At 40.6% G+C, this 27,439-nt stretch overlaps 7 protein-coding genes across 10 annotated transcripts in view; 4 read left to right on the plus strand and 3 right to left on the minus strand.

Annotated features, from left to right (window-relative positions):
* LOC130694079 (sphingomyelin phosphodiesterase-like) overlaps nucleotides 1-24,912 on the minus strand; it is a 35,781-nt gene extending 10,869 nt beyond the window's left edge. The window contains exon 1 of the mRNA XM_057517251.2: nucleotides 24,908-24,912. The gene's annotated coding sequence lies outside the window, so the exon portion shown is untranslated. The remainder of the gene's footprint in view (nucleotides 1-24,907) is intronic.
* Nucleotides 3,877-8,782, plus strand: LOC130693895 (structural maintenance of chromosomes protein 3-like). The gene is made up of 15 exons (XM_057517112.2): nucleotides 3,877-4,121; nucleotides 4,182-4,220; nucleotides 4,368-4,778; nucleotides 4,842-5,230; nucleotides 5,295-5,455; nucleotides 5,519-5,690; nucleotides 5,752-5,973; nucleotides 6,046-6,315; nucleotides 6,380-6,611; nucleotides 6,680-6,879; nucleotides 6,946-7,926; nucleotides 7,991-8,090; nucleotides 8,167-8,309; nucleotides 8,373-8,539; nucleotides 8,603-8,782. The coding sequence occupies exons 1-15, from the start codon at nucleotides 4,031-4,033 to the stop codon at nucleotides 8,646-8,648; spliced, it is 3,624 nt and encodes a 1,207-aa protein (XP_057373095.1). The 5' UTR covers nucleotides 3,877-4,030; the 3' UTR covers nucleotides 8,649-8,782.
* Nucleotides 8,885-11,872, minus strand: LOC130693997 (conserved oligomeric Golgi complex subunit 7-like). The gene is made up of 7 exons (XM_057517151.1): nucleotides 11,748-11,872; nucleotides 11,275-11,679; nucleotides 11,008-11,214; nucleotides 10,272-10,928; nucleotides 9,892-10,189; nucleotides 9,344-9,826; nucleotides 8,885-9,265 (listed from the first exon to the last, which is right to left on the minus strand). The coding sequence occupies exons 1-7, from the start codon at nucleotides 11,748-11,750 to the stop codon at nucleotides 9,069-9,071; spliced, it is 2,250 nt and encodes a 749-aa protein (XP_057373134.1). The 5' UTR covers nucleotides 11,751-11,872; the 3' UTR covers nucleotides 8,885-9,068.
* On the plus strand, nucleotides 12,061-16,651 carry LOC130693861 (DNA topoisomerase 2-binding protein 1-like). The gene is made up of 5 exons (XM_057517080.1): nucleotides 12,061-13,332; nucleotides 13,411-14,509; nucleotides 14,567-14,737; nucleotides 14,841-16,282; nucleotides 16,342-16,651. The coding sequence occupies exons 1-5, from the start codon at nucleotides 12,146-12,148 to the stop codon at nucleotides 16,550-16,552; spliced, it is 4,110 nt and encodes a 1,369-aa protein (XP_057373063.1). The 5' UTR covers nucleotides 12,061-12,145; the 3' UTR covers nucleotides 16,553-16,651.
* Nucleotides 17,782-22,013, plus strand: LOC130693972 (ubiquitin carboxyl-terminal hydrolase 10-like). 2 transcript variants are annotated; one of them, XM_057517142.2, is made up of 8 exons: nucleotides 17,782-17,964; nucleotides 18,275-18,410; nucleotides 18,471-19,620; nucleotides 20,103-20,415; nucleotides 20,594-20,758; nucleotides 21,006-21,243; nucleotides 21,303-21,368; nucleotides 21,461-22,013. In XM_057517142.2, the coding sequence occupies exons 1-8, from the start codon at nucleotides 17,947-17,949 to the stop codon at nucleotides 21,640-21,642; spliced, it is 2,268 nt and encodes a 755-aa protein (XP_057373125.1). In that variant the 5' UTR covers nucleotides 17,782-17,946; the 3' UTR covers nucleotides 21,643-22,013. The 2 variants fall into 2 exon arrangements, with proteins under 2 accessions (XP_057373125.1, XP_057373122.1); XM_057517139.2 differs by having other exon boundaries at nucleotides 18,275-19,620.
* Nucleotides 22,397-24,169, plus strand: LOC130694128 (Golgi resident protein GCP60-like). Of its 2 annotated transcripts, none has more exons than XM_059495689.1 (5): nucleotides 22,397-22,614; nucleotides 22,692-23,393; nucleotides 23,453-23,577; nucleotides 23,636-23,804; nucleotides 23,868-24,169. In XM_059495689.1, exons 1-5 carry the CDS (start codon nucleotides 22,518-22,520, stop codon nucleotides 24,095-24,097), a joined length of 1,323 nt encoding a protein of 440 aa, XP_059351672.1. In that variant the 5' UTR covers nucleotides 22,397-22,517; the 3' UTR covers nucleotides 24,098-24,169. The 2 variants fall into 2 exon arrangements, with proteins under 2 accessions (XP_059351672.1, XP_057373266.1); XM_057517283.2 differs by having other exon boundaries at nucleotides 22,398-22,614; nucleotides 23,862-24,169.
* LOC130694263 (retinol dehydrogenase 12-like) lies at nucleotides 23,799-27,069 on the minus strand. Of its 2 annotated transcripts, XR_009001972.2 has the most exons (10): nucleotides 26,895-27,069; nucleotides 26,042-26,230; nucleotides 25,884-25,981; nucleotides 25,760-25,820; nucleotides 25,639-25,696; nucleotides 25,518-25,579; nucleotides 25,402-25,445; nucleotides 25,111-25,274; nucleotides 24,883-25,048; nucleotides 23,799-24,817 (listed from the first exon to the last, which is right to left on the minus strand). XR_009001972.2 is itself a non-coding variant. In XM_057517336.2 (9 exons), the coding sequence occupies exons 1-9, from the start codon at nucleotides 27,046-27,048 to the stop codon at nucleotides 24,940-24,942; spliced, it is 939 nt and encodes a 312-aa protein (XP_057373319.1). In that variant the 5' UTR covers nucleotides 27,049-27,068; the 3' UTR covers nucleotides 23,799-24,939. The 2 variants fall into 2 exon arrangements, 1 of the variants encoding a protein (XP_057373319.1); XM_057517336.2 differs by having other exon boundaries at nucleotides 23,799-25,048; nucleotides 26,895-27,068.
* Nucleotides 27,070-27,439: the final 370 nt, after the last annotated feature.

Below are 27,439 nucleotides of genomic sequence, written 5' to 3' on the forward strand. Positions count from 1 at the left end.
AGGCAATTTATATGGCACCTGACTTTATTTGGCACTACCATTTTTTGAACACATTTTGGCTTAAAAGATTTCGAGCTTAAGTTTTACAAAGTACAAATACCTAGATTTATTGCTAAAAAAATAACAAACGAAGACATAACGGAAACTAATATACCTGACCAGCGATGCCTCTGAAGATGGTGCCAAGACAACAGTTGCAAGGGAAGACCGTTGCCAGACTGTGAATTGCAGTGTTGGCTACCGCCTTATATACCCGTCGACACGTTCCACTTCCTGGCTTTCCCGGAATAAAAGTCTAGGGTAGGGGTTTAATTCTGAAGGCCGATTGCCGTAAGATAAACTTTAATTTCCACATGGACTCCGGGAGATGACCGTTCCCTCTCGATGAACTCAAACTTTTGCACCTAAAATAGATGAATAACCTTGGGCAATTCAAAATGAAGAATCCAAACACCATTTTGTCCTTTCAGTTCAGTAGCTCACTCACCTGCACGATAAGCACTAGCGTAGTTTTATCGCTTTGATTACCGGTGTAGTGATTCACACTTTCTCACGTGGATAGATTTTTGCGTTCACCAGTTCGATACCTTTTGTAATTTGTGGACACACCAATCACGCACTAAAAAGCACTGCATCAGCACTTGGTTTTGCCTCTGCACTAGTTTAGTTTAGTTGCATATGCCAAATTGTATTTCACTGGGTCATATTGCTAAGTCATTGCTTTTGCACAACACTACACTGGCCATTTCACTTCACTATGTCATGCATTATTTACCGGTGGTTTTCGTTCACAAACCGTATCTCTATAATGAATATGTTTTGACCATATCACACAATTTCCAAATGCCCCGTCAATCCTAACGAACTTCCGACTACTAATCCTAACGAAGCATTGTTAATAATAATTTTTTTTCAGGAATATTGTTATGGAATGTGATTACTATTTCTGTCTTTGATGCATGTTAGATTTAAGCTGCAACTTGTCGTTATCTAATTATTCAAAGGCAATTTTTTTTTCTTTTTTGTTTTCGTTTCTGTGCGATTAGGAGGGCAATCTGCGGGGGCCGAAGAGGACACGGGACATCGAGGATCGGCGCGCAAAAAGGTATCAGTGATAAATTAAAGTGTACTAATTGTGTTTTTTTGTATTTTATGTATCTAGATTGGCCGGCCAAAGGACCGAAAAGGCCCAACGAGGATCGTCGTGGGAGCTACAAGATCGCCGTGGGATCGTCGAGATCGTCGTCAGTAAGGTATCAGTGATAAATTAAAGTGTACTAATTGTGTTTTTTTGTATTTTATGTATCTAGATTGGCCGGCCAAAGGACCGAAAAGGCCCAACGAGGATCGTCGTGGGAGCTACAAGATCGCCGTGGGATCGTCGAGATCGTCGCCAATAAGGTATCAGTGATAAATTAAAGTGTACTAATTGTGTTTTTTTGTATTTTATGTATCTAGATTGGCCGGCCAAAGGACCGAAAAGGCCCAACGAGGATCGTCGTGGGAGCTACAAGATCGCCGTGGGATCGTCGAGATCGTCGCCAGTAAGGTATCAGTGATAAATTAAAGTGTACTAATTGTGTTTTTTTGTATTTTATGTATCTAGGTTGGCCGGCCAAAGGACTGAAAAGGCCCAACGAGGATCGTCGTGGGAGCTACAAGATCGCCGTGGGATCGTCGAGATCGTCGCCAGTAAGGTATCAGTGATAAATTAAAGTGTACTAATTGTGTTTTTTTGTATTTTATGTATCTAGGTTGGCCGGCCAAAGGACCGAAAAGGCCCAACGAGGATCGTCGTGGGAGCTACAAGATCGCCGTGGGATCGTCGAGATCGTCGCCAGTAAGGTATCAGTGATAAATTAAAGTGTACTAATTGTGTTTTTTTGTATTTTATGTATCTAGATTGGCCGGCCAACGGACCGAAAAGGCCCAACAAGGATCGTCGTGGGAGCTACAAGATCGCCGTGGGATCGTCGAGATCGTCGCCAGTAAGGTATCAGTGATAAATTAAAGTGTACTAATTGTGTTTTTTTGTATTTTATGTATCTAGATTGGCCGGCCAAAGGACCGAAAAGGCCCAACGAGGATCGTCGTGGGAGCTACAAGATCGCCGTGGGATCGTCGAGATCGTCGCCAGTAAGGTATCAGTGATAAATTAAAGTGTACTAATTGTGTTTTTTTGTATTTTATGTATCTAGATTGGCCGGCCAAAGGACCGAAAAGGCCCAACGAGGATCGTCGTGGGAGCTACAAGATCGCCGTGGGATCGTCGAGATCGTCGCCAGTAAGGTATCAGTGATAAATTAAAGTGTACTAATTGTGTTTTTTTGTATTTTATGTATCTAGATTGGCCGGCCAAAGGACCGAAAAGGCCCAACGAGGATCGTCGTGGGAGCTACAAGATCGCCGTGGGATCGTCGAGATCGTCGCCAATAAGGTATCAGTGATAAATTAAAGTGTACTAATTGTGTTTTTTTGTATTTTATGTATCTAGATTGGCCGGCCAAAGGACCGAAAAGGCCCAACGAGGATCGTCGTGGGAGCTACAAGATCGCCGTGGGATCGTCGAGATCGTCGCCAGTAAGGTATCAGTGATAAATTAAAGTGTACTAATTGTGTTTTTTTGTATTTTATGTCTCTAGGTTGGCCGGCCAAAGGACCGAAAAGGCCCAACGAGGATCGTCGTGGGAGCTACAAGATCGCCGTGGGATCGTCGAGATCGTCGCCAGTAAGGTATCAGTGATAAATTAAAGTGTACTAATTGTGTTTTTTTGTATTTTATGTATCTAGATTGGCCGGCCAAAGGACCGAAAAGGCCCAACGAGTATCGTCGTGGGAGCTACAAGATCGCCGTGGGATCGTCGAGATCGTCGCCAGTAAGGTATCAGTGATAAATTAAAGTGTACTAATTGTGTTTTTTTGTATTTTATGTATCTAGGTTGGCCGGCCAAAGGACCGAAAAAGCCCAACGAGGATCGTCGTGGGAGCTACAAGATCGCCGCCTCGAGAACCCGAGATTCACGCCCATTTGGATTAAGAAGAAACGAAGATGGTACGGTTTAGTATGGCCGAATCGGCATTTTTCTTACTTCATGCTATGCTGTGATGTGAGTGTTTTATAAATGTTTTCTCCGATTCCTTTTTCCTTACCTTGGTGTTCCCTTTAAGCACTATGGCTAATGGTCATTGCACCCCGCCTTCACTTTGTACTCAGCAGCACACTGCAGCACGCAACTTCACAACACATTTAGCTCATGGTTTGTTGGCTGTTTGTGTTAGCTTTCATACACCAGGTAGGGAGGGCTATTTTTAGGTAATATAACTCCGCACTTTACATCGGTATCTCACTTAAACATTTGTTGGTGTAGATCTACTAATACTAACTGCTTTGAGGACAAACAGGAAAACGAAAATAACTTATTCGCTTTGTCAAGCGTTTAAAAAAAAAGAATGTTGGACTAGCGTTATGAATCAGTCTTGCGTTTAGTCTTTTATTTTTGAAAGATAATGCACAAGGAAAAAAAATTGGGCAACCCTTTTAAACAATCCATTGCTTGCTGTCGGTTTGCGCATCCCGATTCGAGAAACCGATTGAAATCCGACAGGGCATGGGGCCAATAAAAGGCAGTTCTTAACCCATCCAACCCACCCCGAAAACCGACAGTACCAACACGGTTGATGCTGGGCCGAACCGGCGATCCTGATAGGATCTAGGGCTGGCCGGTAAGGAACTAGGATCATTTTAGTTGAACGCTATTAAACAACGGTGACGTGAAATGAACATAAAACATAAAAAATTTATTCGAGATCTCGCCATCTAGCGGTAAGTAATAGAGGTAGCTTCTGCTGGTTTGCACCAATGCGTCAGTAACACGGTGCGCGGGCTACTCTCATTGTGATTGTTGACAGTTTCTCTGTGGAGTGATTTTGGCGGTTTTTGCAAGACAGCCGCCACCACAAAGTTTTCGTTTGAAACCCATGTTTTCTTTTAATTAAGTGAAAGGTTGTTAGATTCAACCCCAATCAGAGAATGTATATCAAGCAAGTGATTATACAAGGTTTTAAAAGTTATCGTGAGCAAACAGTGGTAGAACCGTTTCACCCAGGTCACAATGTTGTCGGTACGAGCATTTGGATTTCTTTCTTTAAAAGATAGTACTTATTTATTTCTGAATTTTTAGTTGGCCGAAATGGTTCTGGAAAGAGCAATTTCTTTTATGGTATGTGGGTTTTTAATATTATGCATATTTTTGAATTTATTAACTTTCAAACACTCGTTTGGATCATATGTTTGTATATCCACAGTCAATTTTCTTTCAAGTTTATCTAAATTATTTATATGCTTCAATTTATCTGATTATATACAGCCATCCAGTTTGTGTTGAGTGATGAATTTAATCACTTGAGACCTGAACAGAGACAGGCTCTGCTACATGAAGGAACAGGGCCTAGAGTGATTTCGGCCTATGTGGAAATCATCTTTGATAACACAGACAACCGCCTTCCTATTGACAAAAAGGAAGTTAGTCTGAGACGTGTGATTGGTTCAAAGAAAGATCAGTACTTCCTGAGTAAAAAGATGGTGACCAAAGCAGATGTTGTCAATCTGTTAGAATCAGCCGGGTTTTCTCGTTCCAACCCTTATTACATTGTCAAACAAGGAAAAATTAACCAGATGGCTACAGCGCCTGATTCCCATCGTTTGAAACTTCTAAGAGAAGTCGCTGGAACCAGGGTGTACGACGAACGAAAGGCCGAATCCGAAACCATCATGAAAGGTATTATAGGATTTTAGTTGTAAGCCTTTAACTAAGCTTACCATTTAATGCTATCAAAAACAGAAACGCAAGGAAAACGAGAAAAGATCGAAGAGTTTTTACGGACGATTGAAGACAGGTTGAAAACGCTGGAAGAAGAAAAGGAAGAATTGAAAGAATACCAGAAATGGGACAAAATCAGGCGCGCAGTAGAATACACCATTCACGACCGAGAGCTAAAAGAAACAAGAAAAAAATTAGACGATATGGAAAACACGCGAAAGGACTCGGGTGATCGTCAAGATAAGTTGAGGCAGCAGCTGGAACGGGCCCAAGAAAACAGCAAATCCGCCTCAAGAGAACTTCGTGATCTGAAACATCGTGCCCAAGCTGCTCGAGAGGAGCGCGATACATTAAATGCAGAGCAACAACAACTTCTGAAAGAAAAATCCAAGTTAGAATTAACCATTAAAGTAGGTTTTTCGAAACAGATCTTGATACACAGAAAGATCCCTGCAAATCTCGATATGATTCCAGGATTTAAGTGACGAAGTGCAAGGAGATAACCAATCTAAGGAGCGTGCCGAACGAGAACTCCAGCGTCTTCACGAAACCATCGCCCAGAAAGATGGTGAACTCGAGCGTATCAAGCCCCAGTACGAAGAAATGAAACGGCGCGAAGAGGAATGCACTAGAGAGTAAGTTTCAAATTTTAAAACTTTAAACAAGAGCTGGCAGACGGTAAAATTTTTGGATTTTAGACTTGCACTGAAAGAGCAAAAACGTAAAGAACTCTATGCAAAGCAAGGTCGTGGGTCACAGTTCACTTCCCGAGATCAGCGTGATACGTGGATTCAAAACGAATTGAAGTCTCTCTCGAAAGCTATTAAGGAGAAAAATGAGCAAATAGAGCGTCTCCAAGAAGACTTGAAGGTTCGTAAATAACTTTGTGTCAACTTTTCTGTCTAAAACAGCATTGGTTTTAAAATTGTAGCGTGACGCCCGCAAACGCGTTGAACTGGAGAAGAAAATTGAAGAGATGACCAGTGAAATGGAGAATCATCGGTTAAGTATCGACGATCATAATAAAGTCTTTTACGATATGAAGAAAAGAAAAGATGGACTCCAGACCGAGCGAAGTGGACTGTGGAGAAACGAAACATTGGTTCAACAGAATTTAGCCTCCTCCAAAGAGGAACTTGCCAAATCGGATCAGGTTCGTTCATCGCATCATAATTAATTCTTTTATTTTATTTTTTTAAACGGGAAATTACTTTTTCTCTAAAAGGTGTTACGTTCGTTGGCTGGTAAGCCTATCTTAAATGGAAGAGACAGTGTGCGTCAAGTTTTGGATAATATGCGCGCTAAGGGTGGTCGCATGGCTGAAATTGCGGATTCCTATCATGGTCTTGTCATTGAAAATTTTGACTGCGATAAAAGTATTTTCACGGCTGTAGAAGTCACGGCCGGTAACCGAATGTTTCATCATATTGTAGAATCAGACCGTGTTGGCACAGAAATTCTCAAACAAATGAATCACGAAAAGCTACCTGGAGAGGTGAGAAGAAAGTTACTTTCATTTATTTCTAAAACGTCCAGGCTTGTAAAGTCAGTTCCTTTAGGTAACATTTATGCCGCTGAATCGTTTGAATGTTCGCGAGACGAACTACCCTCAAACGGAGGACGCTTTGCCAATGGTTACCAAATTACAATATTCCGACCGTTTCGACAAAGCCATGCGATACATTTTCGGGAAGACAATGATCTGTCGTAATTTAGAAGTTGCTAGTGTTCTCGCTCGTACTACTGGATTAGATTGCGTTACTCTCGATGGAGATCAAGTTTCCTCAAAGGGTAATTATTCTTTAATTTGTTGTACTGCTCCCGGCCGAAGTAATGAAAACAATAATTTTGTTCACCAGGCTCGCTTACCGGTGGTTACGTGAATACTTCAAGATGCCGATTGGAAGTGTACAAAACTCGATCGACCCTGAACGCACAAGTAGCTGAAAAGGAAAAGGAACTGGCTGATTGCCGAACGAAATTGCAACAAGTGGAAAGTGAAGTAAACCAACTGCTCAGCGAAATTCAGCGCACAGAAACTAAAAATAGCAAGTCTAAGGTAATGTTACAAGTGCCATTAAAAGCCTTGATTACTCAGACATTAACTATTCTTTTGCTTCTGTAGGATGTTTTTGAGAAAGTGAAAGCAGACATACGATTAATGCGGGAAGAGCTAAACAACATCGAGCGATCCAAGCAACCCAAAGAGAGATCACTAGCGCAGCTACGTTCATCACTGGAAGCCATGCAGTCGACCAAAGAAGGTCTCGAATCAGAATTGCATCAAGAGCTAATGACGCAGCTTTCGGTAACTGACCAATTAGAAGTAGACCGGTTAAATGACGATATTCGTCGCCTGACGCAAGAAAACAAAGACGCTTTTATCCAACGTATGAGACTCGAAGCGGACAAAAACAAGCTTGAGAATTTACTTACAAACAATTTGATACGGAGACGAGATGAATTGCACCAAGCCTTGCAAGAGATTTCGGTCGAGGATCGCAATCGTAAGTTGGATCATTGCCGCTCCGAGTTGGGCACAGTGGAACGCCGACTTGACGACGTGAGCGATGCACTCAAGGATGTCGAGAAGAAAGTTTCAGATCTGAGCCGAAAGCAGAAGGAAGCACAGAGTGACCTGGAGAAGTTACGTTTCAAAGAAAAGGACATCGATGAACGTCTTGCTGAGAGCGCCAAAGATTTTGATAAAATGGCATCTAGGCAAACAGCGCTGCAGCAGAAGATTACTGAGTGCACGGAAAAGATTCGCGATCTGGGATCGCTACCTAGCGATTCGTTTGACAAGTATCAATCAATGGCGACGAAGTTGCTTTTTAAACAACTGGAAAAGGCAAATTCCGAGTTAAAAAAATATAGCCACGTTAACAAAAAGGCTTTGGATCAATTCATTTCCTTTTCCGAAGAAAAAGCAAAGTTGTTAGAGCGTAAAGAAGAGTTGGATCGTGGCTATGACAAGATTAAAGAGTTGATGAGCACACTGGAATATCGAAAGTACGAGGCCTTGCAGTTCACTTTCAAGCAAGTATCGAAGTACTTTTCTGAAGTTTTCCAACGGCTCGTCCCTAATGGACACGCGTACTTGAAGGTTAATAAATTCAAACTTATCTCGTCGAAATTGGAATTTTTACAGTACGTAATTTGATTTACAGATGGATACCGGTGCTGATTCGGCTGGTAACTCGGAAGATGCATCAGCTTCGTTTGGTGACACAGAGGGAACGGATCAGTTTACAGGTGTCGCCATTAAAGGTGACTACCAATAACACAAAAAAATATGAGATTTCCTTTTTATAAAGCTAAAATATTTAAACAATGTGGCTCTCAGTTTCATTTAGCGGACAAAATGCAGAAATGAAGGACATGAACCAACTTAGTGGTGGTCAGAAATCTTTAGTAGCATTAGCATTGATTTTCGCCATCCAAAAATGCGATCCAGCTCCGTTCTACCTCTTTGATGAAATCGATCAGGTAATAAACTAGGCTAAACATTTTTTTTTACATCCAGTCTTTAAGCGTTGTATTTGTACCTAGGCCCTTGATGCTCAACATCGAAAAGGAGTAGCTGATATGATCCACGAGCATTCGAAAAATGCCCAGTTTATTACCACAACTTTCAGACCGGAACTCTTGGAACATTCAGATAAATACTATGGTGTCAAATTCCGTAACAAAGTCAGCCATGTTGAGTGCGTTACTAGGTGAGCAAATTTTAAATCATAGTATTTTAACAGCCACAATTAATGAGTAAATTGTATCTGAAGGGAGGAAGCGTACGATTTCGTCGAGGATGATCAAACCCACGGCTAGATTACTGATGAAAATTAAAACAAAGATAGAAACACATCGTTTCCAGCCCATTCGCCATCATGCATCTTTTTTTTGTTTCGTTAGCAATCGTGTCATCATCTCCAAAATTATGTTGGAATACATTTCAACAAGAAGTTTTTCAGGTAACTTCTTACCAAAATTTTTATAAAATTATTCAAATGCTTTTTAATGAGTTAAAATTACAGTTTATCAAAACGAGAGCAGTAGGGACCAACTGTGGGAAAAGCAAAGATTTATTATAAGTTTAATGAATACTTTATCCTCATATTTCCCGTATATTGCAGAACAAAATTAATTTCCTTAACGATAAACATTCCTAAAGGTTTATGCAAATACGTCACAAGAATCACGTTACCGAAAAAATGCAATGGTAATACTAGGCGAGACCAGCTGACACCTCTAGTCGCTCGATGGTAGGTTGGTGATTGATCTTACAGCAGCAACGAGTCGATGGTCTTTCCCACATATTGCGGATTTGAAGCTTGCCACATCAGACAACAAAATGGATGCAGCCGCGGCCCGAAACAGTTCAGCAAGTTCCATTAGAGAAGCAGGCAATACCAACCCTAAATCTTCGAAAATATTTCCCAAATAATCTTAGGGAAAAGAAGAAACAGATAGTAACGGATTTTCAGTCTCTGAAGGCGTAAACAATCAGCGATTACAAAATTTACCGATATCAGCGGCCAATTGCTTAGCACCTTTAGGCCCTACACTCTCAATGCGAAGAATGGCATCGCTCAACGCACTGGCACAAGCCGTGGCAACACAACCTAGAAGGAAGTCTGTAGCACTTGACTGATGCTGGCCTGTCTCAGGATGGCCTGTGCCAGGTGGTTGTCCATGAGCGAAGGAATGCTCCGATAGCGCTCGTGTAAGCCCTCTGTTCTCTTGCAGAACAAAGGGCTCGAGGTGCTGTGGCAGCATCATTAGATATTGACCAATTTGCGTTATGTATTCCATAGGTGCTAGTCCAAATTCTGGCAAATCTTCGGTCAGACCACTACCGCTGATTATGTCAGCCCATTCCCGGCTGCCCAATTGGTTAATTTGTTGGTGGATAGGACTCATCAACGTGACCTTAATACTGTACTGAATATTTGAATTAAGCTCCAACGCTACCGCTATCGTTGGACTTAAATAGCAGAACCTTTCGTCTAAAACAGAAAAAGGTTTAGGTAAGTCATTGTTTTTAAGTATTTTTGCAGAAAAACTTCCATACTCTGCTTGCACTGTTTGAAGAGGGTTTCAAGTCGCTGGAGCGGTTGGGGTTCAAGATAGAAAGTTTTACAGCAGCTGAGAGGAGCTCCGTCTTGACTAAGCTTCTTCCCACAGGTTTTCACAATATCTGAAAACATGGAATCATTTTCTTCCAGTGCCAGCAGAAGTTCGCCTAACGTTTGGAGTAACGAAAGCGCGGTATGTAAAGAATCTTCCCCCGAATGATCCATAAGGTTCTTTAGTTTGTCAAGTAGGCTTTTGTAGTGCTGCAAATGGTGGGCCAAAAACCTATTCCAAGCCTTTTTATTTTGTTTATTGAAGAAAAGAAAATAAGTGAAAATTAATTAGGTCTAAGATATATTCTGATTTATCCAATATCACCTCGATTAACAGCTCCAAACCGTATCCGTGTGTAAGTGCAACACAGTTTTGAAGTGTAGACTCCACAAGACTGTTGATTTTTGAATGGCTTTGTCGTAAAGTCTGAATGCTTTCTGTTATCTCCGTACTATCGTCGATAGGTTCCGGGAATTGTTCGAGCAAGTGTTGGAGACATAAAGCTTTATACTTGTTGGAAATAATAAGTCGAAATGGCTGATAAAGTGAGTCGCTAAACTGGCGGAAGACTTCGTCCTCGATGGGGCCAATATCTTTAAAATGAGCTTCTACCCCTTGAAGGAGTCTGTCAGCAGACGACTTGATTTGTTGCAACATGAATAAAGCCTCTGCAGCTGCCGGTTTTTTAATCAACGATTCCAGACTGCTCAGTGGATTAGGATCTAGGGCCGACATGGCTTGCGAGTAAATGGGCAAAATGACGCGACTTATGGTAGTTGGATATTGGTTAAAGACCCCTCGGTACCATGCGGTCTGCTCTTGCAGATCTGCAAGTAATAGTTCATGAAAGCGACTGATCACTTCAACTATATTCAAGTCATCTAATTCGCACAGTTCTTTCCATTCGTGCAGAATAACACCCCGTCGACACTTGGTATAATAATGCAAAAGCTGATCCAATCTGTCCATATTGCTGAACACCTAGAGCAAAAAATGATGCATTATCTGAGTGTCCTCTTTTGGTTTTGTGCGATCATAGTATTATAGCACAAATGGATACCTGCACCATGACAGCAGTTTTGACAGCATCTCCTGCAGAGATTGCCGACACCACCGAGGGTGATGCTAACGCTTCGAGACGATTGCGCAGTCCATCAAGTTGCATCATTCTTTCACCATAATCACTTACATGATTAAGAAGATCCAAGCTTTGCATAAGGCTACTAAGGCGTAGTGATAAAGCCATCAAGTCATTAGACTCAAATAACTAGAAAGAGACAAAAGATCATTAATTGGGTCTTGGGATAATTTAAAAAGTCAAACACACCTCTTCAATATCCGCCATAAGTGTAGTCCAGTTATCTGCTTCTTGTAGAGCTTTAGAAGTAGCTTTTAGCTTGCTTTTTACAGCATCAAGTTTTACTATGTACTCAAGTGAGTGGGTAGTTTCATTTTCAACCTTGGCAACTTCATGCTCAACTGTTGCGAGCTTCCTTTGAAAGTGTACCACTTCATTTTGTAGAAGTTCTATGTCCCTAAGAAGTCGAGGAAGACTGGAAAGAACTGCGGTGCTTGTATTTTCAAGACTGCTATTGATTTCGAATATAGCAAGCTGCAGTTTCATGACAATCGAGGATGCGAAGCTTTCGTGAGACTGGGCTTCCGATTGTCGGAACGCGTTATTTACCCAATCTTTCGCACAAAATTGTTCTTTAGCAAAGGCAGAAAGATCCTAAAATGAAACAGATAAAATGTTGACTTCATATCTGCGCGCTAAACAAGGAAACCACCTATATTTACCATTTTTCTAACATTAGCTGTAAACAATTTTACCAGATTCAAAACAATCCGAATTTTTCGTCGTCGTCTGCGAAGCCTACGTGGCGTTGTGGCAGTTCAGTTCCCCGAGAACTCATTGAATTATTATATAAATTTGAAATAGATAATCAATAAAACAAAATTTTCTTATGTACCTTCTACGTATAAATTCTATGATTTTCATTTAACACGAAATTTTTTTAAATGCCAAATACTTAGGCTATGATTAGCCTGGCTTTGATCCAGAAGATGGCGTTCACACTCCATTTCCTTTTCAAATTTCCAACAGTCAGCAGGCAATAGTACTTTGTGGCGGGCAATATTTGCAGAATACTATGAGATTTTGTGTAACAACCCACATTTTTTACTAAAAAATTATCATGTCAAATAGTGAAGTTCAAGAACCTAAGATGGATGTCGAAAACAGCCAATTTTGTGTAAATATTTTTTGTGTAATGCCTAGTAATTCAACTGAGGCCACCTGTCCAAAAGACTTATTTCAAGCACATGAATGTTGTAAAGAAAATGGTTTCAATGTGAATTGGATTCAAGAGGAAGCTTGCATGAAGCTTAAACCTTGCAAGGAAGATGTCTTTATCTTGTCTGAATTTGCTGGACCATTGTTTGAGTTTCTCAGACACTTCAGATGTACCATTATCGGCCCACAGTGCCTGCTTGTTTCTGTTAATAAAGGAGAACCACTCCCAGATGTTCCAACACCTGTTTTCACAGTTGCAATGAAGGGAATCATTGTTACTACAACAGGATGTAGCCCCCAAGAGAAAAAGGATATTCAAGAAAAAGTGCAATTCATGGGTGGACTTTACTCATCAGCATTTTCTGTAAATGTAACCCATCTTATTGTCAAGAGTGTGGCAGATTTTAGTCAGAAATTTAAAGTGGCAATAACCAAAGATATTCCTGTTATGGTTCCCAAATGGGTTGATGCCGTTTGGAATGCCAGTCTTAAAGAAAGTGTTCATGGAACTGATCCCATGTTTGCTAGATATGCTTGCCCTCCATTCCAGGGATTGGTCATATGTGTGTCCCAAATTCCAATCAAGGATCGGGAAGCCCTTAAGAAGATTATCGAAGCAAATGGCGGGCGATACTCTGGTCAGCTCGAAATGGGCAAGACAAATATTCTCATCACCACATCAGCTGAAGGGGAAAAATACACCTATGCCAGACGCTGGAAGATACGTTGTCTCAAACCAGAGTGGATTCATACTTCACTAAACAAAGGCTACGCCGCTGACCCAGACGCATTCATTGTTGAAAAGAGTACCCTGCCTCCGAGATGTTCAACTCCAGAAGCAGATCATTCTGTAATGAAGTTTGGTAATTCAAGCATCAACAGCACCATATTGAACGAAAGCAGAGTTCATCACGTCGACGAGACAGTTGGGTCTACGACTTTAATACTGAATCATCAACAATGCGATTCTCGATCAACGGAAGCACTCGAATCATTGGATTTGGCTCTTTCTAAAAAGGCCGGACCATTTCTGGATGGATGTAAAGTTTTTCTTAGTGGCTTTGACGGTTCCCAGATGGAAAAACTTCGGTATACCAATATTCAAACATTAAAATAAAAAAGAAATAAAATAAACTTCTAATATCTAACCTTTTTTTCTTTTTCCAGGCGTATTCTTAACAACGCCGGCGTGGCTCGCTTTAATAGCATCAGTGAATCACTATCTCACGTTATTGTCGGAAAAACTGTTGAAGAAGACTGGAAGCAACTTCAACAGCTAATGCATAAGCCTCATATTGTAACAGTAGAATGGGTAGTTCAGAGCCTAAGATTGAAAAGGGCTGCCCCAGAAGCCGCCTATCTGCATCCCGATTTCAAAAATGTAATTGCTCCCAATAAAGAAAACGCGACGAAGAAACCTATTCGAGAACCGAGCAGTAACTTACAAGAAGATACACATATGGTACAGCAATACTTGACTACGGATAATACAGAAGAAGAACCGTCATCATTAATGGATCGGCCTCAAGGCATTTTTTCCGGTCTTACCTTCCATCTTGTAAATCTTGACACGGACTATGTTTCTACCGTGACGGACCTAATTGTAAGCAACGGTGGGCTTGTCGTATCGAAGAATGCCACTTATGTAGTTACAGAACCAGTCAGCCATACCATAATGCCTTTGGATCAAGAAGCAAAAGGCACGTTAGTCAATACTTTGTGGATCGAAGAATGTATCGATGAAGGCCGCCTAGTGGATATCGAATTCTATCATCGTCATATTAAAATACGTGACAGAAATATTCTAGCAGGGTACACGGTATCCTTCAGTGGCATTCAAGGGCGACTTAGAGAACTACTCGATGACTTAATTGGACAACTTGGCGGAAGACCACAAGAGACTTTCTCACGCAAACTGATGGAGCAAAAGAATGTGTATCGTTCTACTCATCTTGTCTGTGCAAAAACAGAAGGGAGAAAATACGAAAAGGCTCTTGAATGGGGTGTCCCGGCTGTTAGTGCCGAATGGGTTATTGCCTGCGCTATTTCTAGCAGTCGCCCTAACGAAGAGGATTTTCCTCCGGGAGGTGAAGCACCTACATCGCCAGAATCGGCTTTTCCAACACCTCAAACAGCAATTAAACTCTCTGTTTGTCCTACGGAATCTGTAGTTTTAAAAACTACGAAGCAGAAATTGGCAGAAATATCTAGCAATCCCACACGTCATTTACCGACGCATTTTGATATGTCTTCTCCTCGAACTCCAGTATAAACCTTTTTGTTTCCATAACATTGCAAATGCATAATTTATTTTCCTTAACAGACAGGACCCGCAGTTACTCCTGCTATGCCTCAGCCACGGGCTGCGTTTGATTCACCAATGTGTTTGCAACCAAGTTCAAGTGGTACTAATACTGTTGGTAGAACACCTCAACCTCGAGCAACTCTATTTAACATGCCCACGCCAGATACACCATATGGAAGGCTTTTAAACGTAGCGTCAGTTTCTATAACTAGAATAGCACGCCGGAAAAGATTCTATTTTTTACATTTATTTAATTTAATTTTTTTTAATAATTTTTTTGTTTGTTTTACAGTCAGACCCGTCACCTGATACCCGAAAAATGTGGAAGCATGCATTGGAAAACCGGGTTCGCCTGACACCTCGTACAAACGAATCATTTACCACAACACCACAGCAAGAGATTCAACGAGGAGAAATTGTTGTTGCTTCTGAAGCTTCGGATTATTTTGAAAATTTACGTAAAAAATTTCGACTTGATAATGGAGACGATGGACAAACAACATGGGGATCGGCAAGTCCAGCAGCAGTTCCACCCTTAGAACCACCGAAGCCGCCTTTCGACGGAATCGTGGTTTTTATACACAAGAAAATCGAAGATCAACGATCCGAGTTGGTTAGGGCTGTTGAAGCGCTGGGCGGCAGAGTTCGTTTTCAGCACTGCGAAGAAGTAACGCATTTTGTTTATCAAGGCAAGTTGGCTGCTTCGAAAGAGGTTAAAAGTGCAAAAGAGTGGCACCAGAAATTTGTCTCACCGCAATGGATTCTCGACTGCGAAGATGCTACTTGTCGCCTCGAAGAATCCCAGTACCCACCCTCTTTAAATCCGAAAATGGCTTTGTCACTTAATTTCAATTCGCAACCTCCTCCACCGGCTAGTTGTTCGCAGAAACGTCGACCTACTGCAAACACTGTCGAAACGGGTACACCGAGAATCCCGATTCGTAAACGTTTAATGTCCGATACCGATACTCATGAAAATGATCACCTTGAAGCAGACGAGGACCAGAACCTTCCCGTTCCTGAAGTAGAAGAAGAAGCGTGTAAAGAACTTTTGCAGCTCGACCAAGTCCTATCACGTTCGGCCGAACAGATCCCCGCGGTAAAGCTGGCAAACGTATCGGCGGCTAGAAACGGTCGTGCTCCCGACCGCATCTTTGTCCCTGCAACTCAGCCTTTGGACATGGCCCCGGATTCACAATCAGCCGCTGTAGTGTGGGACCTTCATGAGACTCAAAAAGTTACTGGTTCAGAGCCAGCCTCCGTGTACCGAGTCATGTTCTCTGGAATGGCTCAAGATGACCGTGACTGCTGTACAGCCATCATTGAAAATTTAGGTGGAACAGTTCTTGAAGCCAATCATTACGATCCTACATGTACACACCTCGTCGTCGCCAAAGTTGGATCAAATGAAAAACTTTTGACATCCATCGCTGCAGGCAAGTGGGTCCTCAATCCCGAATGGTTGAGTGAAAGCGAAAAAGAGCATCGTTTTTTAGAGGAGCAGAAATATGAGTGGGGTAATCCAGAAGCATCGGCGGTGCATCCACAGGTTGAATCAATTTCTGAAGATGAAGCCAAAATCGCAGCAGCCGCATATTATTGGCGTATTAATCGTACCCGTGGCCATTCCGATGGCCCTTTTCATGGTATTACTGCCGTTCTCCACTTACGTGAAAAAAACGCATCATTCCAGCGTTTGCTTGAAGCTGGCGGCGGAGAGGTGGTGGATCCTATGTAATAATTTTATCATTTATTCAAATCATAGACGCAACTAAACTTTTCTGTTTTCGTAGCGCGGCTTTGGAGAACAGCAGGACAAATCTGTGTATTTTGGACACCCGGGAGGTAAAAAAAGTACAGTTGGCTACATATGCTAGCAAAGGTATCTATTGTGTTCCACTGATCTATTTGAGAAACCTTGTTCTCGCAATGGATAAGAAGTTGAAATGGAGTAAATCTGTTTTGCCCGAATTTCTCCCTTATCTAGAAAATATGCCTTCTTGACTTTCTTTTGTTTATGAAAACTCAAGGTGAAATAGTTTTTTTTAAAGAAAAATGTTAAATCTAAAGATTGGTTTGAAAAATACAATTGTCTCTAGTTTCTTCCAGAACTGTATTCATCTCTAGTACATAGACTTTAGGCTACCATGGGCGTTTGGGCCCCATTGTTGCGTCACTCAGTATCCACGTTTTGTCTTCATCTTTTTTCATTGCCATTTGCTTGTGCCTTGGTTTAGTTTTACAAATGATGTATGCTCTTTCATGCCTCACCACTTTGTAACAGTCTTTGCACCGCTTTTTCAGTTTTCCAACAACTTTAAATCCAGCTGTAGGAACTAGTGTAGGAACAGTTGGAGTTAAGAGTTGCCTTGGCATACTTGCACCTTCTTGAATTTTCATTGTAAACACACTGAATGTTCTTGTCACTGTCACAGGTGATAACAAGAAAAGCTGCTGCATGTTATTGCACACTGGCACAATGATTTTTCTCAACATATCCATTGTGAAATTCAACCTGTAAAAATTATTTTTTAGCTTGCTGTACTTCGTATGATATTTTCATAGAGCTACAAAAAAAAATTGAGGAAGTATCTAAAATGTCGAATTTGCTTTGAGGCATTAACCAACACTTACCATTAAGCTGCATTTTACCCCTCAACATATAGCTAAAATGATTAGATAAATAAACTGTAGTTCCCCACTTACGTTAGCAACAGGCTTGATGCGTATTTTTTTTCGTTACGTCACTATTTTAGACTTGTTCTTGAATTTAATGAATTTTTTTGGACTAAGGTAATTTGGCGACAAAGCAGACGACAGTAGGAACTGTAAACCGGCGGTCTGCAGGATGCAAAACACTGGTATTTCCTAGTTCTAGCAATACAAGATTGTGATACATTTACTTTGCTTTATAGTTATAACGTAAAATCTTGACTTGCAGAACAAAATAATTTGTAAATTTCGTGGAATTTATGGAACCTAACGGAGCGACACACAAACTGAATGAAATATGGAAAATCTTTCCGATTCTAATTCATTGATTAAATTTCCTGTTGTTGTATTTTAAGACAAGTTTACTAATTTTCGTGGATTTTCAGTTTACCATAAAAATGAAACCCGATTGAACTCATATTCTTTAACATTTCGAAATTCTGAGTTTTTCTAAAACACAGAAGATATGGCAACCTTACCCACACAAGGCAACTCCGCCTTCTCTCCTAAATTACCTTCTTCTCTTCGTGTGCCGGTGGAGTACTGCAGTCTCCATTTTCATTTATCTCAAACGAGAGAACGTGGGAATATATATCTCAATTGGTACGTTGAAGGACCATTTGACGAGGCCTGAAAACGGCGATACTATGGAGAATCATCTGTGAAATGACTGCTAAATCTCCATCATGGAAGATACACTTCAGGTATGTTTTTTCCTTGTAACTACGAATATTAATGGTTCCTTGTTTCTTGCCATACCTTGAGAAATATCATGGCAATTAGCTTCAGCATTTTGTTAGCGTCCTTCGTGTCATTCGTTGTACCAGGAGAGTCATATCTCCTCTAGATGTAGGGTCCACTCTGAGGTTGATATTGTTATATTGTTATCTATTACCTTGGCGAAAAATCTTCAAAATTTATCTTGAGACTCGAACGCCACGTGGCGTCCATCTTGCCAAAATTAAAGTCCATGTCATGGAACCGATCTTAACCTCAAAATACTGTTTTTGGCAGGAACTGGAATTCCTGGACTTCAGTGACCTACCAGAAAATGAAGTTCAAAATTTGAAAAGCTTTATTATTGGGCCGACCAAACAAGATGAGCAGAAAGATAATCTTTCATCAGTCTCTGAGCAGCACCCATGTGAAGGTACGACAATACATTCCTGCACATATTTGGCAGTTTTTACATTTCTTTGCACTTGTTTAGGATGTGTGGGGTCTGGGAATTACCCAGATATGGAGTCAGCTGAACATGTTCCGGTAGTTTTTTCAGCTCCAAACCCAGTTCATTCTATGTACCAGCAGAATGTTTGCATCACATCAATACCCCAATATCAACCAATCATGAGTTATCCAATGCAGATAATGCCAGGGGGTCACCTTGTTGCTTCAAGTCCTAACTACTATGTTGGTAACATTCACAGTCCTCCTATTCCTCATCCTGCGTCATTTAGTCCACCCCATCGGATTTTGAACTCCCAGCTTCTGACGTACCCGAAAAGGAAAAATGTTCGCGTGAAATATTCACCACGGAAAGATATTGTAAATGGACATGCCGGTGATGTCTATTCTAATATGGTCTACCAACCGCCCGTATCGTATATGGGACCGTGTTTCACGGGCGATGTTGTACAGGCTGTTACCGGAGTGCCGATTGTTATGCATCAGTCCGTGCCGTCATACGTACCACCTCACGGCGTCCAAGTCACAGCAGCTAATTCTCCTCAGCTATATCCAGTGGTAAACTATCCGCCGACAGAAACTACCCTTTCGCTGGATTTCTTCGTTCCGGCCGTTAACGAAGCAACCGAAGAGATTCTTGCTGTTAATCCTACCCCAGTTCTAGCACCACTAGCGACTGTTTCTCAGGTAGAAGCAGTCGAAGAAAAGAAAACGAAAATTTTAACACCATCAGAGGTACCTGCATCTCCAGTTGAAGCGATTTCACTTGCAGAAGATAAACCGTTAAATGCTGATCCTTCCGAAGCTAAATCATGGGCTAGCTTGTTCAAGAAGGATGCCCCAGTTCCTGTGAACTCCGGGGAAAAACCAACTGCACGAGTTGGGCCATTCACGCCGTCTGGCGTTGTAACGCCGGAAATGGCAAGCGTTGTGTCTCGGCCAACGGTTGATGTAAGAACTCGTCGCACTGCAGAGCATCTAGCCAGCTACGAATTGGTAATGGTGCCAGTGGCATTGCTCCCAAGAGGTCTCATCAATAAGAGCAATTGGTGTTACATAAATGCAACCTTGCAAGCCTTGATTGCTTGTGCACCTTTCGTTCATCTGGTGAAGTCGCTGGAGCGTTTCACAGGAGGTAAAAAGGAAGAGTCCACGACACCAATAATGGATAGCGTGTAAGTTATTCTACTTTAAAGTGATTTATTTCCCTATGATGAATTAGAGTTAGCTGTCTGGCTTACGACAATCCCGCAAATGTGGATAACATACGGAGTACTGCCTTACTCGTTTAAATCCTCGGGAAGGTCTGAGAAAAAGCTAGTCTCTTAAATGTAGAGATTATGTTCTAGACGGACAACCTTCTTGTGAAGGTGCAGAGGAATAGAAAGATATCGATTGGAGGTTACTTGCCCACGATGCCTCTTTGGTTAGGCGTTTTACTTCCAAGTACGATTGGAACCGCCTCTGTGGCTTGCTTTTTGAGTATAATTTGCGGGATGTGGTATGCATTATTTTGTTACTACAAAACTCAATTCAGACTAATCTGTCGAAAGCCGCACATACTGCTCTAGCATTCTGAGGGTTTTTCATACGAATCCCCAGAAATATTGTTTGTTCTAGTTTGGTAAGAAATTTCTCATCGATCTTTCATTTTTAGAATCGACTTCGTTGATCAGTTTGAAGTTATTCCTGTCCGAACTGGCAAAGAACGGGCATCTGCCAAAAAAGAGGAGCCGCGTTTTGGAACAAGTTTCGAGCCCTGTTCTGTATACAAAATGCTTTCAAAAATCCGAAGTGAAACTTTCAAAGTGGAAGGTCGCCAGGAAGATGCCGAAGAATTTTTGAGCTGTCTGCTTAATGGCTTGCACGATGAGATGATCGATGTTGTGAAAGCCTCCAATCTTGCTGGAGATAAACCTCCCGTTCAGGTTGGAGCTAAATCAGATGCATTGGACGAGGAAGATTGGCAGGTAAAAGTGTTTTCTATTTCGTCATGGGTAGAAGTTAATCTCGTGTGATGAGCTTTATGGATTTCTGACACCTCTTCTGAGTTTATCTTTGAAGATTTCCTTTAACTGAAACTTGATATTTAGTTCTCTTTGTCGTTACATTTATAATTCCACATTAAGCCGTTCATTTTTTAATTAGATTATTGGCCCAAAGAACCGAGGATGTGTGACGCACACGACCACTTTCAGCAAAACACCCGTATCGAACTTGTTTCTTGGTCAGATGCGATCGGCACTTTATTACGCAGGAGCACAGTCCACAGCAACTCTGCAACCGTTCTTCAGTTTGCAATTAGACATTCAGGTATTGCCTCGCGTTATCAAGAGTAAAAAAATAGTTCATTGAAAAGTCAGCTGCATGCTTGCATTCTGTCTTGTAGCGTTACTTCGATGACAAATTAATTGTTCATTTGGTATGGAGATGTTGGTGCCGTTCTGGTATCAACATTGGTACATCCCTATGGGCGTTTGAAGGCTTGAGAGTTGAACTAGACTTTGTGCTAGCTTCATAGAAAGTACTCCTACAATGTTTTTTTCTCCAACATTTGCAGAACGAAAAGGTTAATTCTGTCCGGGACGCGTTAGCTTGTCTTGTAAGCAAAGAGCCATTGACCGGTTATGTCTGTCCAAAGACTGGGCAGGAAGTTGAAGCTTCACGACAAACAACTCTAGAGGAATTGCCACCTATCTTGATCTTACACTTAAAGTGTTTTGTGTATGATAAGTCGGGTGGTTGTCAGAAGTTATTAAAACGTGTAGATTTCTCATCCGATTTGGAATTGAGCAAAGGTAAACTGAACACTTAAATGGGGTAATTTTAGTAATGAAAATAATTCCTTTTTCAATAGATTTCTTGTCGCCGAACCAGAAGAGTAAACTCAAGGAACGTCAGCGGCAGTATAAACTTTTTGCAGGTCAGTGGTAGTCTTAAGTATCTTAAAGTAATTCATTAGTGTTCCTATCATAGAAATTCAATTGGGTTGTTAATATACTTTCATTTTTGTAGTTGTATACCATGACGGAAAAGAAGCGACCAAAGGACATTATGTTACAGAGGTGCATCACAGTGGAACTGGAAGTTGGCTCCGTTTCGACGACAGCATAGTCCGTGTTGTGGACACTCAGCTCTTCAAGTATAATTTGCCAAGGATGCCCTATTTGCTACTCTACAGAAAATTGAACGTGTAAATTTGTCCAATATAATAAGTTCATGAATTTCTTTCAGAGTATAAGTGTACGTATATGCCAAACGTTTCGCTAGCATTAATGTTTGGCGAATTGTTTCAAGCATATTCCTTGTTTGCCGAGTGTCGGTTTATTTTTAACTGTCAAAAGTGCCCTTAGTGGTCTAAAGTTTAATGCTTTGATTTGACGTTGGTTATTGTGGTATTTTTTGCGCGGAAAATTGGATTGAGTGTGATATAAAAAGATCGAATGATTGTAGTCAGCAGATTTTTATGTGTTTCAAATGAAATCGGTACGTTTCGCATTTGTACTGTTAAGAAACCTCCGTATGTCTGTTTCTTGTACAAAAATATAATAAACATACCTGAAGGTAATTTTTCTTTCTCGAAGTCGTATTTAACCGTAGTTTCTTCACGAAAATTCTTAGCGTTAGGGAACTGAGTTTGAAATTAAACTTTATGGAGATTTCCGTCCTCTACTGAAGTATTTATCGGACTTGCACCAAGATTGTGCAACTGAAGGTGGTATGTTGGCTTTGAAATACGTCACCTACATGTCACGGAGGAGAGGCAATATAATTGGTGTGGACGGGTGGTTAAAAATTTGGAACAAAAGAATCATAAAGCTAGAAAACCGTAAACTTTTTCAGTTGGCACTAACCGCACGCGCGCACCAGTGCAGAACCCTCCGCTTGCCCGCTCCATTGCTCTTCCCTTGGGACGTCAGGGATCATTCAAACCGAACTGGCGACGTTGCACAAGGATTGTTATTTTTCGCTGACGTTTCTTCTTTGATTGCAGACAGTCCGAACATTTTTACCATTGCCAGCAGGGCGTAATCATTATTAAACTTTCAGAACAAATTGTTGTATTACCGAAATGGAGAAACCTTGCTCAGTTACTACCTCGGAACTCCTTGAAAAATGGGGCTGTGATTTAGAAACATTGCATAAACTTGGTCTCAAGTTCCTAAAGGGTAAAAAAAATTCAAATGTGTTTACATCTATGTGTATCTTCTGTTATCATAATTATGTTTCATTTTTTCCCCATCAGATAAAGAAGGGAAGGCTTTTCATCTTGGCTATGACCAGAAATGCAAACTTCTAGCATACACTCAACAAGTATCTCATGGTCCTTTTAACCCAGATATCCATGGGAATGTTGGGGTACTGGATGTTGTTGGGAAAGATAGAAAAATTGCATGGCAGAAACTTGGTGACATGTGTCGAGAAACAGCAATGCTAAATTTTGTGGAAACTATTAATTCTGCCTGCCCATTATTTCATGCATGTGTTGAGGCTCACAAAAAAGAGATTGAAATGAAAGCAGAAAAAGTGAAAGAAGATATGGAATTTCAAATGAGAGAACAGGAAAGGCTGAAAATTGAGGCTGAAGAAGAAGAAAAAAAACAAGCCCAAATGAGAGAACAAGAAGAAAAACGCAAACAAATCAAAGAAGCTCTTAATTTACAAACCTATGACCAATTTAAATCTTATGCTGAGCAGCAATATCCAGAAAATCCTGATCAACAAGCCATCCTTATCCGGCAGTTACAAGAACAACATTACATTCAGTATATGCAGCAAATATACCAGCAGCAAATCTTATCTCAAAACTTAAAGGCAGAAGACAGTGAATTCTCTCAGGAGTTGCCATTAGATGTTGAAGCTGCAGCATTAAATGCTTTGGCCAGTATTCAGAACATCCCTCTTGAACCAGACAACTTTTCTGAAGCTAGTGCTAATGATGAAGAAGGTAATAGTGGGTTAAATTCGATTGTAAAACGAATGCTTTCTAAGTTGTGTTCTGTGCAGAATTCGTGGCGGATATTGTGGCAGCTTCCATGTGGACACGCAAGGACATACGAGAATTCAAAGATTCCGTATACAAAGAAGGAAAGGATTCTATCATCAAAGTCGGACATGGTGAAACCGTCACGGTAGAAGTTACATATTTACGTTCGCATTTATATGAATTAACTAATCTAAAGCAAGTAGGTGCGAGTTCCAACACATGAGGACGGCTCTTGCTTATTTTGGGAGTTCGCAACGGACAATTATGATATTGGTTTTGGATTGTTTTTCGAATGGACTAAATCTCCAACTGAGCAGGTGTCTGTTCATATATCAGATAGTGAAGATGAAGACGACGATGACGACGAAAATGGTACAATATTTATTTGAGGACACGGCCCGTCTTATTTATTCATTTTAAATTTTGTAGTGTTAGAAGACGATGTCGAGCAAGGAGGAAATAACTCAAGCCATTCAGCTCTTATTGAATCCAATAGGCCTCCGATCTCAATCGTCATTCCTGTTTATCGGCGTGATTGTCAAGAAGAAGTGTACGCTGGCAGCCACACATATCCTGGTCAAGGAGTTTACCTTTTGAAATTTGATAACTCATACAGTCTCTGGCGATCCAAAACTTTATATTATAGGGTATACTATACTCGTTGAACGATTTCGATATTTGACATCATAAGTTTTCCCCTGCCATCTTTGTCTGTTTATATACAACTTCAATAGCTACATTGTTTACAGTAAACCGATATTGACGTGACAAATGAGCGACTCCAACGATCGCCATCGTATTTAATGCTGATTCTGATCTGATACGCAATTCAGATCACTAGATATTTTATGCAGTATTACCTTAAATCCACTCTTGCTTACTTCCCATACTAGCTCTTTTTCCTCTCATTACCTTATGAAGTTGATTTAAGTCTTAGCTCACCTAAGACTTTTCAAATTTCTTTCCCTATATGTCAAATGACCGGCCTACATTGTACAGACTACCCAATATTCGTCCTTGTGGTTATATTTTGAACTAACTCATCTAATTTTGGTTTCCCTTCAGGTAAAACACATTTTTTAGTCTTTAAAAATCAACTTCTTTACAATTTTTGTGGAAAAAAAAGAGTAACGTTCTCAGATTAATTAAAGGAAATCGAAAACCCAAATTTTTTAAAGTTCGAAATTAAATTTTGCTTTTAAACTTATGTTTCTTAATTTCTTTGTTCTCTGATGATTTTATGCATGCATCTAACGCCTGATTCTTGCCCCTAATCTAAGCATAACCTTCCTATTGGCGTCCCATTTGATACGCTCTTAATGTTGTTATAGGACCTCAATCAAAATTCGGAGAATGAATTGCAGGCTTACGATAGTTCGATTTACCTATTTAAACGTCATACAGTGTGATGAGAAAAATTAATCTGTAGGTGTAACTGAAATTCACTAACTGCTCGCTGATTTCCTGCAGACGACGTGCAGACTATTTTATGGTGTGGTGAGACAAATTAAACTGAGGTGTAACTGAAGTTCACTAATTGCTCGCTGATTTCCCACAGACGACGTGCAGACTCTTTGTTTTCGGCTTGTCTTGCTGGTCTCATTTCAGCACAATCACTGTGTCAACGGGGAAAAAAGGGTAAGTCACTTACGATGAAAACATCATTTATCTTATTCACCTGTAGTAAAGGCCGGTCTTGTCGCAAAGCGACGGTTCTGTCGCGCAGTAAATACTCGTTTGGGCACCCATTTCAGCCGTTTTAAAAAAGTATCGTCCAAACCAGTGAAACAGGTCATCTATCAAACGATTGGTTGTCACTCTCAGATGTCGCCCTAACTCTGTCTAGAAAAAAGAATTTTCGTTTCACGAAGGCTGAATTTCTTGCTTGACCAGCACGGGACTTGGGACTGATGTATTTAGGCAATGCATTCAAATAGTGTTCCGACTAGTCCTTTTAGATTTGCCTTACCTGAACAACTCCAGGATGAAGTGAATAGCAAGTAACTCCGGTACCTTACAAATGAAAATTTATTTTTGGTTCGATTTAGAAGAACGACCACGGTTTCATTGAAATCTCATACAAACCTCGAAGACGATTAGCCAATTCTTTCGTGAAAAGAATGTTAGCTAATTTACTTCGACAATATCTATGTGAAACAAATGTAAGGAATAGGCCATATGGAATTTTTGTTGTAAGAATAGTTACGCGCGCGTAGGTTCATAATTTTTCTCCATCATGATGTCATCGAAGTCAATTCGTCCTCCTTAAAGTAAATTTCCACTTTGAAAATGCGTATCATTTAGCGATGTCGGCCATTTAAGCTTACTTGTATGAGCAATTGAAGACACATTGATAATTCGAGATGGAGAAGCCTCTTTTACGTTGTCCTAAATATCAATAACGGATATCCGTTATACGTAATTTAATTAATGGTCATTTTAATCAATTACGAGTAGCAAGAGAGTCCATAAGAAATGGCCCAAATGATTTACGCCCAGTTGCATTTCGAAGTTGTCCTCTGTTTTCCATTGAGGGCATACCATAATTCCTGAAATTATTGCAACATTTTATTGTGTGAGAGTCGTTTTTTTTAAGAAGAAATTTTTACCCGCATTGTTGATAAGAAGATGGATTTTGGGTTGCTGTATTTTCAAGCTTTGTGCTGCCATCCGAATGGAATTCAGGGAAGCCAAGTCTAGCTTCACGGTTGTTACGGCATTTTTTGTTTCTGATGAGATTTCTCTGGCGGCTTCTTCGGCCTTCTGTATATCCCTGCAAGCTATGACGACTTGAGCACCTGTAAAATTTTAAGTATTGAAAAAAAAGAACAACGCCTTTCACAAGATTGGCGGTAAAAATAGAACTTAAAATTTTTCAGTCCTTCAAAAATAAGGGTTGGATATCTTCAGCCCTTGATTAAAAAACTGGAAAATTTGGAATCCTATCTCATCAATTTTATTCTACCGGTTACTTCCACAATCAAAATACCCGCCTCTTTTCACTAGGCAAAATTCAATTAAAAATTTAAAAACAAAAGTAGGGAAACCATGGAAACACTTGTAGTGTTCCCACGACTCTCAATTATGTTTCTTATTGATTTCACCATATTGGTTCAAATTCAGTTTAAAAATAACTCTCACCTTATAAAAACAAGAAAATCGGTTCCCTTGAATAACTCTCGCTGAAATAGCGAGATTGGACGGACAAGATCGGATGAGATTAAGACAAAACTTTTCGCTACCGGCTGTTTTACGTATGCTTGAACTGGTCTTCAATACAATTTCACATCGTAAAAGAAAAGCTTTATTGAGGCTGCCACGTGTAAGCTTAACCTTGGAAGACGAAGGACATCATACGAGAAAAAGGAGAGGCTTACGAACAATCTTATACGAATTGTACATTCGTGGTCTTACAACTCTTGGACAAACTATTTACTTCAACAACGTTTGTTTGCTTTTTACCTCTTCGACTAAGTTCGCGAGCGGTTTCTTTACCGATTCCAGTATTTGCTCCCGTAATAACTGCTACTTGGCCGTCCAATCGGACAAGATTGGTGCAACGCGGACCCTGAAACCACCGCGGCATCACGAGGAAGGAACGAACACGACTGAACATACTTTGACCACCAGCAAGGCTTCTTATTCGTTGGTGAAGTGCAACTGCGTTTTACTAGTCATTCGATACGCATTGTCGAGGCTTCTCCGTTTGTTAATTGTACGATAGTGCTCGTTCAAACATACCCTACCATTTCCGGTTTAGCCTTTAATAAAGATGAAGCTTTTGTTTCGTTGTGGTAGCTAACGTGACTATAGAAAAAAAAATAGGTCTTTCCAAATTGTCAAAAGTGATTTTGTCGTTAAACATCATAACTAAAGCTTTTTTCAATGCTTTAAATCAAACAACTGCTCAAACTGTATTTTTCTTTGAATCATCAACTATTCAAGGTTAACGCATGCAAAATTGATGGTAACCAATCCATCAGTTAGGAAGTTTCAATGCATTAAGT

This window comes from Daphnia carinata, chromosome 1, assembly GCF_022539665.2.
Source record: "Daphnia carinata strain CSIRO-1 chromosome 1, CSIRO_AGI_Dcar_HiC_V3, whole genome shotgun sequence".
Classification (NCBI taxonomy): Eukaryota; Metazoa; Arthropoda; class Branchiopoda; order Diplostraca; family Daphniidae; genus Daphnia; species Daphnia carinata.

Excerpts from the sequence above, each read along its gene's own strand:
- LOC130693997 (XM_057517151.1), bottom strand. Across the intron at positions 11,215-11,274 it reads TTATGGCGGATATTGAAGAG|TTATTTGAGTCTAATGACTT; the intron begins GTGTGTTTGACT and ends GTCTCTTTCTAG. Across the intron at positions 9,827-9,891 it reads CTTCAAACAGTGCAAGCAGA|ACGAAAGGTTCTGCTATTTA; the intron begins GTATGGAAGTTT and ends TTTCTGTTTTAG.
- LOC130693861 (XM_057517080.1), top strand. The coding sequence starts at position 12,146 with ATGTCAAATAGTGAAGTTCAAGAACCTAAGATGGATGTCGAAAACAGC. Across the intron at positions 14,738-14,840 it reads CATATGGAAGGCTTTTAAAC|TCAGACCCGTCACCTGATAC; the intron begins GTAGCGTCAGTT and ends TTTGTTTTACAG. Across the intron at positions 16,283-16,341 it reads GGAGAGGTGGTGGATCCTAT|CGCGGCTTTGGAGAACAGCA; the intron begins GTAATAATTTTA and ends CTGTTTTCGTAG.
- LOC130694128 (XM_057517283.2), top strand. The coding sequence starts at position 22,518 with ATGGAGAAACCTTGCTCAGTTACTACCTCGGAACTCCTTGAAAAATGG. Across the intron at positions 23,394-23,452 it reads TAGTGCTAATGATGAAGAAG|AATTCGTGGCGGATATTGTG; the intron begins GTAATAGTGGGT and ends TGTTCTGTGCAG. Across the intron at positions 23,578-23,635 it reads GACATGGTGAAACCGTCACG|GTGCGAGTTCCAACACATGA; the intron begins GTAGAAGTTACA and ends TAAAGCAAGTAG.
- LOC130694263 (XM_057517336.2), bottom strand. The coding sequence starts at position 27,048 with ATGTTCAGTCGTGTTCGTTCCTTCCTCGTGATGCCGCGGTGGTTTCAG. Across the intron at positions 25,982-26,041 it reads TCTTCTTATCAACAATGCGG|GAATTATGGTATGCCCTCAA; the intron begins GTAAAAATTTCT and ends CAATAATTTCAG. Across the intron at positions 25,275-25,401 it reads TTCATCCTGGAGTTGTTCAG|ACAGAGTTAGGGCGACATCT; the intron begins GTAAGGCAAATC and ends TCTTTTTTCTAG.
- LOC130693895 (XM_057517112.2), top strand. The coding sequence starts at position 4,031 with ATGTATATCAAGCAAGTGATTATACAAGGTTTTAAAAGTTATCGTGAG. Across the intron at positions 4,779-4,841 it reads ATCCGAAACCATCATGAAAG|AAACGCAAGGAAAACGAGAA; the intron begins GTATTATAGGAT and ends TATCAAAAACAG. Across the intron at positions 5,231-5,294 it reads AGTTAGAATTAACCATTAAA|GATTTAAGTGACGAAGTGCA; the intron begins GTAGGTTTTTCG and ends ATATGATTCCAG.
- LOC130693972 (XM_057517139.2), top strand. Across the intron at positions 20,759-21,005 it reads GTTTGCAATTAGACATTCAG|AACGAAAAGGTTAATTCTGT; the intron begins GTATTGCCTCGC and ends CAACATTTGCAG. Across the intron at positions 21,369-21,460 it reads GCAGTATAAACTTTTTGCAG|TTGTATACCATGACGGAAAA; the intron begins GTCAGTGGTAGT and ends TCATTTTTGTAG.